The following is a 14,946-nucleotide window of genomic DNA, read 5'->3' on the forward strand; positions in this document are numbered from 1 at the left end:
ACCCTCACTCCTGACTTCCCCCATGTCCCAGCTAGTGAATGGTGTGTGGGTGAGGGGGGGGGGGTGGATGGTGAAGTCTGAGACAGCTCCCTCCCTGCATTACTAGTGAGAGGCTGGCTTCACAGACAGGGGGGAGCTGCCTGACCCTCACTCCTGACTTCCCCCATGTCCCAGCTAGTGAATGGTGTGTGGGTGAGGGGGGGGGGGAGGATGGTGAAGTCTGAGACAGCTCCCTCCCTGCATTACTAGTGAGAGGCTGGCTTCACAGACAGGGGGGGAGCTGCCTGACCCTCACTCCTGACTTCCCCCATGTCCCAGCTAGTGAATGGTGTGTGGGTGAGGGGGGGGGGGGAGGATGGTGAAGTCTGAGACAGCTCCCTCCCTGCATTACTAGTGAGAGGCTGGCTTCACAGACAGGGGGGAGCTGCCTGACCCTCACTCCTGACTTCCCCCATGTCCCAGCTAGTGAATGGTGTGTGGGTGAGGGGGGGGGGAGGATGGTGAAGTCTGAGACAGCTCCCTCCCTGCATTACTAGTGAGAGGCTGGCTTCACAGACAAGGGGGGAGCTGCCTGACCCTCACTCCTGACTTCCCCCATGTCCCAGCTAGTGAATGGTGTGTGGGTGAGGGGGGGGGGGGTGGATGGTGAAGTCTGAGACAGCTCCCTCCCTGCATTACTAGTGAGAGGCTGGCTTCACAGACAGGGGGGAGCTGCCTGACCCTCACTCCTGACTTCCCCTATGTCCCAGCTAGTGAATGGTGTGTGGGTGAGGGGGGGGGGGTGGATGGTGAAGTCTGAGACAGCTCCCTCCCTGCATTACTAGTGAGAGGCTGGCTTCACAGACAGGGGGGAGCTGCCTGACCCTCACTCCTGACTTCCCCCATGTCCCAGCTAGTGAATGGTGTGTGGGTGAGGGGGGGGGGAGGATGGTGAAGTCTGAGACAGCTCCCTCCCTGCATTACTAGTGAGAGGCTGGCTTCACAGACAGGGGGGAGCTGCCTGACCCTCACTCCTGACTTCCCCCATGTCCCAGCTAGTGAATGGTGTGTGGGTGAGGGGGGGGGGGGGAGGATGGTGAAGTCTGAGACAGCTCCCTCCCTGCATTACTAGTGAGAGGCTGGCTTCACAGACAGGGGGGAGCTGCCTGACCCTCACTCCTGACTTCCCCCATGTCCCAGCTAGTGAATGGTGTGTGGGTGAGGGGGGGGGGGGGAGGATGGTGAAGTCTGAGACAGCTCCCTCCCTGCATTACTAGTGAGAGGCTGGCTTCACAGACAGGGGGGAGCTGCCTGACCCTCACTCCTCCGGGGTATTGTGATCTTCCTGCACACAGTGCCCTATCCCTGATACCAGGGGTGTTGTGATCTTCCTGCATGCAGTGCCCTATCCCTATTAATACCAGGAGTGTTGTGATCTTCCTGCATGCAGTGCCCTATCCCTATTAATACCAGGAGTGTTGTGATCTTCCTGCATGCAGTGCCCTATCCCTGATACCGGGATGTGTGCAAGAAGATCACAACACCCCCGGTATCAGGAATAGGGCACTGTGTGCAGGAAGATCACAACACCCCCAGTATCAGGAATAGGGCACTGTGTGCAGGAAGATCACAACACCCCTGGTATTAGGGATAGGGCACTGTGTGCAGGAAGATCACAACACTCCTGGTATTAATAGGGATAGGGCACTGTGTGCAGGAAGATCACAATACCCCTGGTATCAGGGTTAGGGCACAAGTTCTAGTCACATTGACTGATCACATTACTTGTTTTGTCAAGCTACCAACTGTTTCCATTTCCCATCCCCCATATACTGTCAGTAGGAAACTTGGTAACATGAATAAATAAGAGGGCAGCCAATAGGAATACATATTCATTCCTAAACTGACCTTAACTGACCTGAAAAGTGTCAAATTGTATCATTTTCAGTTAGTGCGCACTAACTCCCAGTTAGTGCGCACTAACTCCCGTTAGTGCGCACTAACTCGAGTTAGTGCGCACTAATCGGAAAAAAATGATTTTTAACGATTTTTTAACTAAAAAATCGTGCCTAAGACGATTTTCTTGCCCTGCCACACGATTTCTATCGTTAAGACGATATGGAAAACGATTCACATCCCTAGTAGCTCGATATGTTCTGTGTGCATACATTGAAGTGGTGGCAGATTTTGCAGTTGATTTTAGGGGATAGGGTTAGCAGCCAATTTTCCCTGCATCACTTGTCCTCTACACAACCTGTGCATTTGGCACCTCTGTCTACTTGCTGGCTACTCTAACAGCATGTCATCAGCTGTGTGACAACTGAGGAGAAGTGAGGATAGTTGTGAAGGATAGGCCTGCAGTTGCTTGGGAGCAGGAAGACCTTCACAAACTGGCTGCCTCCCCTGTACTAGCCTCGCAAGTAGATCTGTATAATATCAACAGGTATTATATATCTGTACAGGTATTATATTATCTGTATAATACCAACAGGTCTGTGGAGGGCTGCCTGCTTCCAAGCAGCTACAGGCTCCCTAGCTATCTGATCCTGGGCTGTGGCATTGTGTGTATATTTTATTTAGTGAGAAACATAAATAGGGTTTTGTCCAGATTGCCTTTTAGGTGGTGTGAGGACCCAAGTAAAGGTCCCAATGTAAAGTATTGGGGGGTGATTAGTGAAACTTGCCCTTAATACCACCCAGGCTTTACATGTATACTATGTACTCTCTGTCACAGACACCTGCAGATGCAGATTTAGGATCAGTACAGCTAAAACCCACCTAGGACTTTATGTCTTTTTTTAGTAGCTCTCTGACTGAAGACTTAGGTCATGATAGCATTTGGTGCCAGAGAGAAGGGCCATTGTTTTTCAGAGGTGATATATTTTTATAATGTTACAGGCCAATGGTTTGTAATAGGTCCACTATTACCTTTGCATAGATGGTCAACTGATTGGTCCCCAACAGAGTGAAAACATAGCTACTGCAACTGTAGCCAAACATTTCTACACCTGTTCCACCATACTGCATATGAAGGTGCTCACTAGCTAGCTACTGGCCATCTCATATACATGCCCATGTACCTAACAGTTAGGTAAGAGTATGTTCTCTGGAGAAAGCAACTGGAGCCAATACTGAAGCTCCGCAGTAAGGAGCTTCCTGTTTAGCTATTGCCATCTTCCTTGGAAGCATACAATCAGCTTTAGATTGTATGCCATAGGTCAAATCGTCTTGCGTGCCAGAAAAGTGCCTACTTGGAATGGCCACTGGCACTATAGCATGCAAGGTCATGTGGATCCCCAAACTTTCACCTAGTGAACCCTTAAGAGAAAAAGTACACAATAAAAACAGACAAGCAAGAAGTGTTCTTTCAAACCTGTGACCACTTTATTACACAGAAAATGTCAACAGACTGAAAGAAAGTCAAATTCTTTGGTAATCACATTCTGCAAGGATAAGAGATACAATTGCACATCACATTATAAGCGAAATTAACAGCACATTGAGTGTATACCTCTGCATACATTGTTACAAATGACAACAGTATATATACAGTGTTAGCATCATCCTTTTGCACAATCATGATTACAGCAAAGAGCACATGAAGCAGATGTAGCACCTCAAAAGCTACAGTACAGCTGTAGTATTAAAGCTGATATCAGCACAACTATGTGATGTAAACCAAAAGGGACCCAGACATTCGAGGTTAAAAGAGTGCACTCAAAGGGTGGACAGCCTAAGGGCCAAGGCAGCAAAGTTCAAGTAAGGCTCTAGGCAGTCCATGTTGAAAGAGCATACTCAAAGGGGGGACAAACTAAGGACCAAGGCTGCAGAGTTCAAGTAGCAGGCAGCAGGACCAGGTGAAGACACCGCAGCATGAAGGCACGAGCCCCAGGAGAATTCACAGCAACATGGAAATAGCAGCCCCAGGAGAAGTCACAGCAGCATGGAGGTAGCAGCCATAGGAGAAGACAAAGCAGGACAGAGGTAGCTGCAGCCTGAGATGAGATAAGATGAGACATAGCAAGATGGAGGAGGCAGCACCAGGATGAGATGAGCTGAGATAAGCCAGACACTATGATCAAGAGCAGGAGAGAAGAGACAGCAGCTGGACCCTAAGTGGTGAATGTTCATAGACTGAACTGGAGACCACATCAAGGAGGCTTGAGTATGGGCAGAGCATTGAGGAGGGCTTTAGAGCTAGGCAGCAGCACCACAGTGACAGACAGTAGACCATTCTTTCAGCTAGCCAGCACAGGAACTCTGTAGTGAGGACAGGCCCAGCAGTCTTCTTCCATCTAGCCAGCAAAGGAACTCTGTAGTGAGGATGGGCCCAGCAGTTTACTTCCATCTAGCTGGCACAGGAACTCTCTAGAGAAGACAAGTCCAGCAGTCTTCTTCCATTTAGCCAGCACAGGAACTCTGTAGTGAGGATGGACCCAGCAGTCTTCCATCTAACTGGCACAGGAACTCTGTAGTGAGGACAGGCCCAGCAGTCTGCTTCCATTTATCCAGCACAGGAACTCTGTAGTGAGGATGGGCCCAGCAGTCTTCTTCCATCTAGCCAGCACAGAAACTCTGTCGAGAGGCCCAGTCAGACTTGTTCAACAAATCTTGTTTCTCAGCAAAACAGGTCCTCAGTGGCGAATGTTCATGGGCCTTTGCCATGCTGTGGCTTACCACTTAGAGGTGGCATTTCTTTGGGGGGCTACCCCTTGTTCGCCTGTCAGGGCAGGGACTGCTATGAGGCATAGAGTCTTGGGATGTTGGGGAAGGCAATGCTGCAGGCTTCAGCATTCTTTGCAGAATCTGTGTGAGGACACTGGTGAGGTTATTTATTAATGTTGCCACTGTGGTGAGAGCTTGCGCCTGGGCTGCTGTCTGGTCACACATGGCCTGGGTCTGCCCATTGACTGCCCTCCTGAGGTGCACTAGCTCTGCCTGTATGTGGAGCAGGTGGACACCATGGCTGCTTTCCAGCCAGTCCGACTGCTTGTGCATTGAGGCCTCAGTTGGTGCCGGTGGTGTTGGCAGAGCTGGTGCTGGTCCAGTGTTGGTCGTGGACGGAGTGGAGGGTTGAGGCTTTAGAAGTGGCATGAGGGAGCTGGTGGATGGCTGTGGCTCTGTATGTGCTGCCTTGTGCTGAGCATGGTATGCTGGATTGAGGTTAAGCTGGGTCAATGCAGGCTGGGTTCCTTCATGAAGCTGGAACAATTTAGGCTCACATTCGGAGAGCTGGTTGAGCCAAGGCCTTGCAGGATGAGGCTGTGCTGAGGAAGCTGCTGCTGCTCCTCTTCCTCCTCACTGTACTGTGTCCATGAGAAAAGGGGCACGGAAAAAGGCTGTTGCACAGCTGGCCCCTGGTTCTTCACTGCTGGTCCCTGGGGCTGGATGGCTGGGACCAGCAGAGTCCTGGGTGAGAGCTGTGAAAACAAAAAACACATAAGTACCAAAGCCAAGAGTTACACACACAGACCGTTTGGCATGAGCTGCACACTTTGCATGTCAATCAATGTGAGCCTCTTATGCCAAATGTTGTGCACAACTGTAGGAACCTTGCCATTTACAGGGGAGGTGAATTTACTGGCTCTAGCTTGCGTGGTGTCCAGTTGCTCAGCCATGCCTTCGAACACATCCGGTCCCAGCCTTGGACGAGGTGCTCCTCCATGGGCATCAGCACTATTGAACACGAGCCTTCTCCACCAGTCTGCCAGATGTACCTCTTACGGTTCGCCACCTTGGTCTTTAACTGTGTTTTTATGTCCTGGTATCTGTGGGCCATATGCTCCCCACAATGTCTCATGCCGGTGCACCTGGAGATTGCCTGGGCAATGGTGCACCAGATCTGGCCCTTGGCTACCTTCGAGATTTTGGCTGCACAGTTCCCAAACATGGCATAATGTTTCAGGACCCCAGCAATTATCATGTCGTCGTCTTCCCAGCTGAACTCCAAGGCCCTGAGTCGAATGTGCCTTGCTGCCTGAGGGGGGTGCCACTTCCACTTCTGGAGAGGTGTCCTCCCTTCCCTCACTCTCGCTCATGTTCCTCTCTCCCCTCTCTTCCTCCCCCCTGCAACTGCCCCACCAACTCTCCTCCCCTCCGCCTTCTCTGTCTGTTCCTAGCCTGTCGTCTTCCTCCCACCAGACTCGCCTGTCTAACCCCTTCCCCCTCCTGCCTCCTCCTATCCCTAGCCCTCTCCCTATCTCTACTCCTGTTCCTATCCCTACTACTCCTTCCCATAGCACTCCTGCCCACCACACCTCACCAATTCTCCTCACCACTCCTCTTCCACCTCACCACCACACCTCCTCCTGACACAAACACAGACAAACAGGACAAACTGACAAAAACTTTCACTCCAACATAGAAGACAAAAGAACAAGATACAGGGAAATAGATGGCAACAGAACACAAGACACTGCACTCAGAAATTGCTAGCTAAACTCCTACTCCAACCATTATCCAATAACTCAACTCCTGTCCTCTCTCCAATGCCTGACACACCTTCAAAGAGGCAGCTTCAGGAAGCTGGTATATATAAACAAAAACAATAACACGCGTTGTGTAAAATGATACGCAATGCGCTGATGCAACGCCCTGTGCACTGACACCACACGCAACATGCTGACGCAATGCGCGTCACGATAATTTCCTCTGCCATGCGATATACAGGAAATTATCCTAACCATGCCCATTTTTTTTATCGCAGGCACTATGTCCGCTATATTTATAGCTTTTTGATTAATCTAGGCCTGTCTGGTTATGCGAAAGAGCTATCGTAACGTTAGCTGGATAAAATTTGCCAGCTAACTGTAAGATAGCTGCCTATGTTCAATAGTGTGGAAAAACTCAAAAGTCAAATATTTTTCATAGGTATGGTCTAGGCTTGCTGGTTATGAGATAAATCTAAAATATGGCTTATAAGATCAGTATTCAAATGGATCTAGCCAGCAAAGTAAGGACACAACAGGCTAAACCAAAGCCTTTATAAACTGGCTGGGCTAACTGGCTAAATTTAGCCACCTAAATTTCACTAGGAGGCTAATTTTTGCCTGTCAAATTATTGACAAGCTTAGGAAAAGGAGAGAAAGTTAGGTGTCTAATGCATATTTTCAGCACTTAGATGCCCAACCAGGCTGACCACATTTAGGGGCTAATTTGTCCAGTCACCTTCCCTCCTTTTTAATATTGAAAAAAAAAATTGCTCAGGCAGCTGCACCCCCTTCCCTTGCTCCCTCTTGGTTTTTAAGTTGATAAAAGCATAGTTCTGTGGCTGTGTGACCCCCTTTTCCCCACCCTTGGAAATATAGAAAATAGCCCTGAAGTCATGGGACCCTTCCTCTCCCTCACTCCCCACCCTTGAAAATGTACAAACTGATCCTGCACTAGCAGGACCCCTTCCAACCCTCCCTCTTTATAATGGAAGAAATTGCCCCATGGCAGAAGGATATCCCCTTTCGTTTCTTGCTGCCCTTTAGAGCGCGACTGGGGATCTCCATCGGTCACGCTGAAAACTAAGTGTCGGCATGCTTTCAGTGCTACAGATACTTAGTATTCATTTATTCACTGCCCTGTCAGTGAAGAGACCAATCATAGCTAAATTATTATGAATGGGGGTTGGTCTATTTACCAGTAAATAAAGGATTCTAAGTGCTGGTAGTTCTCAGAGCCTACTGCCATTTAGTTTTCAGTTGAACAGCAGGAAGGAAGGCAGAAGTGTCCCCAGCTTCACTCTCCATTTAAGGGCAGCGAAGAAGGCAAGCGAGGGTCCTCCTGCTAAGAGGCCTTATTTTTTCAATTATAAAGAGAAGGGAGGGTGCCTCGCTGCTGTGGGACCATTTTATGCATTTTCAAGGTGATGGACGTATTAAAGGGGGGTCTGGCAAATTCAGGACTATTTTCTATATTTTCAAGTGTGGAGAGGAGAGGCCAGAAGGGGTCCCATGACGGAAGGACCATTTACTACATTTTCATGGCTGGGGCCATCCTTCACTTTAAATACCAGGAGGGACATAAAGGGGTCAGAATGCCCATTGGTACCATTTTTTCAGTTTAAAAATCCAAAGGGAGGGAGGGAAGACGGTCTAGCCAGACAAACTCGTAAAGTAAGCGTTTACCCTGTTAGTTTCTAATACTTTGTACAGGGACAACAAATAAAACATGTTGGCAATAACCAGCTATAAAAAAATGTAATATAATAACTGAGGGGAGGGGAGGGACTTTTTTCAATTTCAAGAGTTTGATGGTTGTTCTTGTTTGTTTTGATTTTCTAAGCAAGACTTAGCCGGTTAGAGCCTGATTTTCTGCACTAGCCAGGTTAAGTTTAGCCACAATAAATCCATCTGGCCAGATCTGAGTGGATAGTGAGCTAAAATCCTAGCCAGTAAGGTTCAGCTGAATATTCTCCTAAAGATAACCTGCTCAAATCAGCCGGTTATCCTTCTCGCTCAGTTGTTCTTTCAGTATCTACCCCTATTTGGAAAACCACATTTAACCATAAAGTAATATATTTTAATTAAGCTCTTCTTATATCTGCGACTAATCCAGATTCTCAGTACCCTAGCTGCTCCAAAAAGCTGTTAAAGGAAAAAAAAAGAGAGAAGAAGAATGTATTTTGTCTACCTAAGATCTTCTGCGGCCTGCAGGGTCCTATAATATTCTGTCTGCTTTGCTTTTAGTACACATCTGCACTAACCCACGATGCAGTCTTGGTTATTGCGGAGGCTTTCCGTTACTTGAGGAGGCAGCGGGTCGATGTTTCCAGGAGAGGCAGTGCCGGAGACTGCCTAGCAAACCCCGCAGTGCCCTGGAGCCAAGGAATCGACATTGAAAGAGCACTGAAAATGGTGAGGGAAGCCAGGCAAGCCTTCTCGGATATGAAATATTAAAGAATTTATGATACACTCATGCAGCTGACGTTCTGTTTCCAGAAGAAGCTTCTTTAGAACTCTCCACAAGTGGATATGGCCTTTGAGTTCCTCGGGGCAAAATCATATCAAGGCAGTCCTCTTTGTGTTTATGAAAGAAAATGTGTTTTACTTGACTGCCGCATTATTAGCCAGTACGCTCTGAAATGGGTACGAGACTCACTATGCGGGTTTCTTTTTGTAGGTGTCAAGTAATTTGTTGTGATAGGGAGGGAATTAAAATGGGTTCAGTGCAGTACATATGAATATAGGCAGTGAGCAAAGATACAGCAATATTATGTAAGAGCCCTACTATTTTTAACCTGCTACGGCACCATAAATTTTCATTTGTAATTAACCGGTGGAGAGGTTTGCCCACCCCTTTGTTTTATAGCCCTCCTCCCAACTCTGGCCAGCTGTCGCAGCAACTGTCCTCAAGCAAGAATCCTCAGCCAGGGGTCACAAAGCATGATATCTGCCAGAACCCAACTAATGTAATCCCAGGATCCAGACACTAGGTGTCAACATTGCAGGATGGTTGTGTCTCCCCCACCCCCTTCACCCAAGGGCTATGCATGCTGCCTCTGTATCATTCCTAGCTGGCCCACGGAGCAGAAGAGCTGGCCTGGGAATTGAGTCCGGCATGGCCACTGAGCTGCCAGGTTAGCCCTCAAGGAAGCTAATTTCTAATAGACCAGGGATATGCAGTTTGTAATTAAGAAGGCCAGTTAGCAAGGCATGGCACAGTTATTACTTGAGAAAGGGGAGATGAATGCAATTATTTTTAACAGTTAACACAGTTGTATTGTCAGATTAAACTTCTCTTCGATCACCAGAGAGATTCTTATTGACTAAAATAATGTTGTTGCCCTACCTGATTTCTACAACGTGAGGTTCATTTGGCTGAATAGTTATATATTGAATTTCAGTTGATTTGAAGAGGAGTAATAGGAAATCAATCATATAGAATAAGAGTCCTTCCATGGAAGATTAAGCACAAACATCAAGTCAATATTTACTTCTGTTGAGTAGCACATCAAAATGAAAGGTTAAATTTGCTTAGGTCAGGATTTCTTCTGAGGGGCAATAAATCTTGACGCGTCCTATAAACGTGCATCAATATTGTTGAAAATAATTAAATGCATTGTAACAAGCTCATTCAACAAGGAAAAAAACAATTTGTGCTGCATGTGTTCAGCTATGCTTTTAGGATGATAGTAACAACAGTGTTGATTGTGACCAGTGGGTTCAGTTCTCATTCTATCATTCCATTACTGCCGCCAGGGTTCTGAATATTTTTGCTCAACTGATTTCTATCATGACTGTCGGGTAATCAACAATAACCAGAACAGAGATCCTGATGAACATAAAGGAGTAATTTTCACTGGCCTGCCTAGTGGCAAAGTACTTTTGTACTTATGTAAGTGGTAAGCACATTTTCAAACATAAACCACCCAGGTAGTTTCCCTTTGTAAAAATCGATCACACTTCGATGGGTACAAGAGTGCCTGTGTCCTCTGCGCATGCTATATCAGCAGGTGCAGTAGGTCTGAGTGAGGGGGAGGGGAAACCTAGGCACGTACATTTGAAAATTCAATTATACATGCATAGTTTACTCCCCCACCCTAAAACGCCCACTGGAATGCCTTTTTTAAATATGCGTAATAGTTGTGAAATACTGTACAGAAGAATTGGTAAACTGATTATTTCAAGTACTTACAAAATTAAGGATTTTCAGAAGCAGAGTACACACATACTTTATAAAATAAGTGGGGGGCAATTTTCAGCCCCCTAGATCCAACAGGCTAGTTCCCCAGTTATAATCAATCAATCAGGAGCGGCTGCTCAATCGCTGGGATATGAAGATATTAAGAATTTAAATGCCTACTTGTGAATGATTTATTAGAAACTAGTATTTAATGACAATTTATGACACCTGTGCTGTATTCAGTGTATGCCAATGTTAATAAATTGTTTGTGTGATAATTTTAAAAATTGTTAAGGAGTAGAGGGAAAGTTTCATATAAACTCATTGGTGTCTCGGCACCACGGTTATGTGGTGGTATAATCATTAACTGACCCCCTCCTCCTTTGTGAAAATTTTTTTTGCTATAAAAGATTTTTTTCTTTCGTCTATGTGAACTCTTCCATAAGATAAACGTAGAACTTGTTTATAAAGCCATAACAGTGCTGAATTTAAAGAGCTGAATGTGCTCTGCTTTTTAAACTATTATGGAGTAAAGTAAAGACTTCCCTTTTTGATGTTGGTATACGCTGACCAATTTCCAACGAAAGTCCCGACACAGTCGATCCGTGTTTCAGACTGTTAGTCTTTCCTCAGGGGTGTGAAACATTGTAGGGCTGCCAACTTGATGGGAATCTAGATGAACTCCGTTCAATGCAAGCCTCTGATGAACTTGAGGTGTACGACTCTAGGCGGAGTGACTATCACTCCGTCACCGGAAGAGTAATTGTGTCTTCTCAACTGACCCTTTATATGTGCAGCTGAAAGAGTAAGTTATGACCAATGACCGTATACTAACTTGGTGACGTAATAACGCCAGCGTGAAAAGAGATTGATATACTGAATCACGACCTGATGGAGAACTCCTGTCTGGGTGGCTTGCTAACGTAATGACGTAGGCGAAGCTGTCAGGCTTGCTCGCTGGTGTGATGCCGTCAGTTGGTTCAAAAACGAATGTGTTTAAGTCCATCCATATTCACTGATCTGGTGCTCACATGAAACTGCATCAATGTGCCATATTAAACTGTTATCAGACCGTGCGGTCAGGTTCACTACCAGAACGCACTATATGCCAACGGGTTCCATGGACTGGTATACTGGAGATGGAGTTTTACAGCAACATATTCCAATTTAGATCGTCATTCATGCCCCGCGGTGCCGCGGTGGCTAAAGTGAAAATTCAAAAAGCTTCACGTTGATTAAGTAATGCTTTAATGTCCCCGCCCCTAGATGGGGCGTCCAGATGTTCCAGTACCGTCCATGTGAGATCTGCTATAATATGTCCCTTATCTGTCAGATGTTGCACCATTGGCGCTGTCATTTTTGCTGTATTGAATCTGGACTTGTGTTCTCCCAGTCTCACCTTAACTGGTCTTGAGGTACGACCGATGTATAGCTGGGGGCACGGGCAGATGATAACATAGACTACATTGCTGGATAAACAGTTTGTATTTTGCTTGCGCCAAACTTTGTATCCTGAAACGGGATCTTTCCATAGGATACCTTGGATGGTTTGTGCACACCATGTGCAATTGCCACATGGTTGATGGCCCACTAGCATCTCTTCTTGTTTGGGAATGTTGGCTTGTGCATGAACTGTGTAGTCTCTAATATTTCTGCCACGGGACATGGCAAATATAGGTGTTTCCTGAAATATGTCATGTATTGACAAAATATGCCAGTGTCTTCGTATGGCTGTCTTGATGACGTTGGATGCATCAGATTGTTTTAGTACACAGGTCAACCGTGTTTCCTGCTTGTTAGGCTTATACTGTAATAGAGTGTTACGGTCACTGTACTTGGCTCTTTTGTATGCTGCATTGATGGCTTTGCGAGGATAACCTCGTGCGAGGAATCTGTCTGCTAGAATGTCTGCTTGTGTCTCAAAATCCTTATCCGTGGAACAAATACGTTTTGCTCTAAAGTATTGGCTGACTGGGAGGCCCATTTTAAAGCTGTGTGAGTGATGACTGCTGAACTTGAGTAAGTTATTGCGATCAGTAGATTTGCGGAATATGGTTGTGTGTATTCCACCTTGTTCTATTCTTACTCAAGTTCAGCAGTCATCACTCACACAGCTTTAAAATGGGCCTCCCAGTCAGCCAATACTTTAGAGCAAAACGTATTTGTTCCACGGATAAGGATTTTGAGACACAAGCAGACATTCTAGCAGACAGATTCCTCGCACGAGGTTATCCTCGCAAAGCCATCAATGCAGCATACAAAAGAGCCAAGTACAGTGACCGTAACACTCTATTACAGTATAAGCCTAACAAGCAGGAAACACGGTTGACCTGTGTACTAAAACAATCTGATGCATCCAACGTCATCAAGACAGCCATACGAAGACACTGGCATATTTTGTCAATACATGACATATTTCAGGAAACACCTATATTTGCCATGTCCCGTGGCAGAAATATTAGAGACTACACAGTTCATGCACAAGCCAACATTCCTAAGAATAGAACAAGGTGGAATACACACAACCATATTCCGCAAATCTACTGATCGCAATAACTTACTCAAGTTCAGCAGTCATCACTCACACAGCTTTAAAATGGGCCTCCCAGTCAGCCAATACTTTAGAGCAAAACGTATTTGTTCCACGGATAAGGATTTTGAGACACAAGCAGACATTCTAGCAGACAGATTCCTCGCACGAGGTTATCCTCGCAAAGCCATCAATGCAGCATACAAAAGAGCCAAGTACAGTGACCGTAACACTCTATTACAGTATAAGCCTAACAAGCAGGAAACACGGTTGACCTGTGTACTAAAACAATCTGATGCATCCAACGTCATCAAGACAGCCATACGAAGACACTGGCATATTTTGTCAATACATGACATATTTCAGGAAACACCTATATTTGCCATGTCCCGTGGCAGAAATATTAGAGACTACACAGTTCATGCACAAGCCAACATTCCCAAACAAGAAGAGATGCTAGTGGGCTATCAACCATGTGGCAATTGCACATGGTGTGCACAAACCATCCAAGGTATCCTATGGAAAGATCCCGTTTCAGGATACAAAGTTTGGCGCAAGCAAAATACAAACTGTTTATCCAGCAATGTAGTCTATGTTATCATCTGCCCGTGCCCCCAGCTATACATCGGTCGTACCTCAAGACCAGTTAAGGTGAGACTGGGAGAACACAAGTCCAGATTCAATACAGCAAAAATGACAGCGCCAATGGTGCAACATCTGACAGATAAGGGACATATTATAGCAGATCTCACATGGACGGTACTGGAACATCTGGACGCCCCATCTAGGGGCGGGGACATTAAAGCATTACTTAATCAACGTGAAGCTTTTTGGATTTTCACTTTAGCCACCGCGGCACCTCGGGGCATGAATGACGATCTAAATTGGAATATGTTGCTGTAAAACTCCATCTCCAGTATACCAGTCCATGGAACCCGTTGGCATATAGTGCGTTCTGGTAGTGAACCTGACCGCACGGTCTGATAACAGTTTAATATGGCACATTGATGCAGTTTCATGTGAGCACCAGATCAGTGAATATGGATGGACTTAAACACATTCGTTTTTGAACCAACTGACGGCATCACACCAGCGAGCAAGCCTGACAGCTTCGCCTACGTCATTACGTTAGCAAGCCACCCAGACAGGAGTTCTCCATCAGGTCGTGATTCAGTATATCAATCTCTTTTCACGCTGGCGTTATTACGTCACCAAGTTAGTATACGGTCATTGGTCATAACTTACTCTTTCAGCTGCACATATAAAGGGTCAGTTGAGAAGACACAATTACTCTTCCGGTGACGGAGTGATAGTCACTCCGCCTAGAGTCGTACACCTCAAGTTCATCAGAGGCTTGCATTGAACGGAGTTCATCTAGATTCCCATCAAGTTGGCAGCCCTACAATGTTTCACACCCCTGAGGAAAGACTAACAGTCTGAAACACGGATCGACTGTGTCGGGACTTTCGTTGGAAATTGGACAGCGTATACCAACATCAAAAAGGGAAGTCTTTACTTTACTCCATAATAGTTTAAAAAGCAGAGCACATTCAGCTCTTTAAATTCAGCACTGTTATGGCTTTATAAACAAGTTCTACGTTTATCTTACGGAAGAGTTCACATAGGCGAAAGAAAAAAATCTTTTATAGCAAAAAAAATTTTCACATAGGAGGGAGGGGGTCAGTTAATGATTATACCACCACATAACCGTGGTGCCGAGACACCAATGAGTTTATATGAAACTTTCCCTCTACTCCTTAACAATTTTTAAAATTATCACACAAACAATTTATTAACATTGGCATACACTGAATACAGCACAGGTG

At 46.0% G+C, this 14,946-nt stretch overlaps 1 protein-coding gene across 3 annotated transcripts in view; it reads left to right on the plus strand.

Annotated features, from left to right (window-relative positions):
• Positions 1-14,946, plus strand: part of GRIA3 (glutamate ionotropic receptor AMPA type subunit 3) — a 759,693-nt gene that overhangs the window by 480,679 nt on the left and 264,068 nt on the right. For all 3 annotated transcript variants that reach the window (XR_003857595.1, XM_029607859.1, XM_029607861.1), the window contains exon 7: positions 8,655-8,822. Coding sequence is in view for 2 of the 3 variants with exons in the window: in XM_029607859.1 (XP_029463719.1) it covers positions 8,655-8,822 (168 nt within the window). In the remaining variant the exon portion in view is untranslated. The remainder of the gene's footprint in view (positions 1-8,654; positions 8,823-14,946) is intronic.

This window comes from Rhinatrema bivittatum, chromosome 6 (assembly GCF_901001135.1).
Source record: "Rhinatrema bivittatum chromosome 6, aRhiBiv1.1, whole genome shotgun sequence".
NCBI lineage: Eukaryota > Metazoa > Chordata > Amphibia > Gymnophiona > Rhinatrematidae > Rhinatrema > Rhinatrema bivittatum.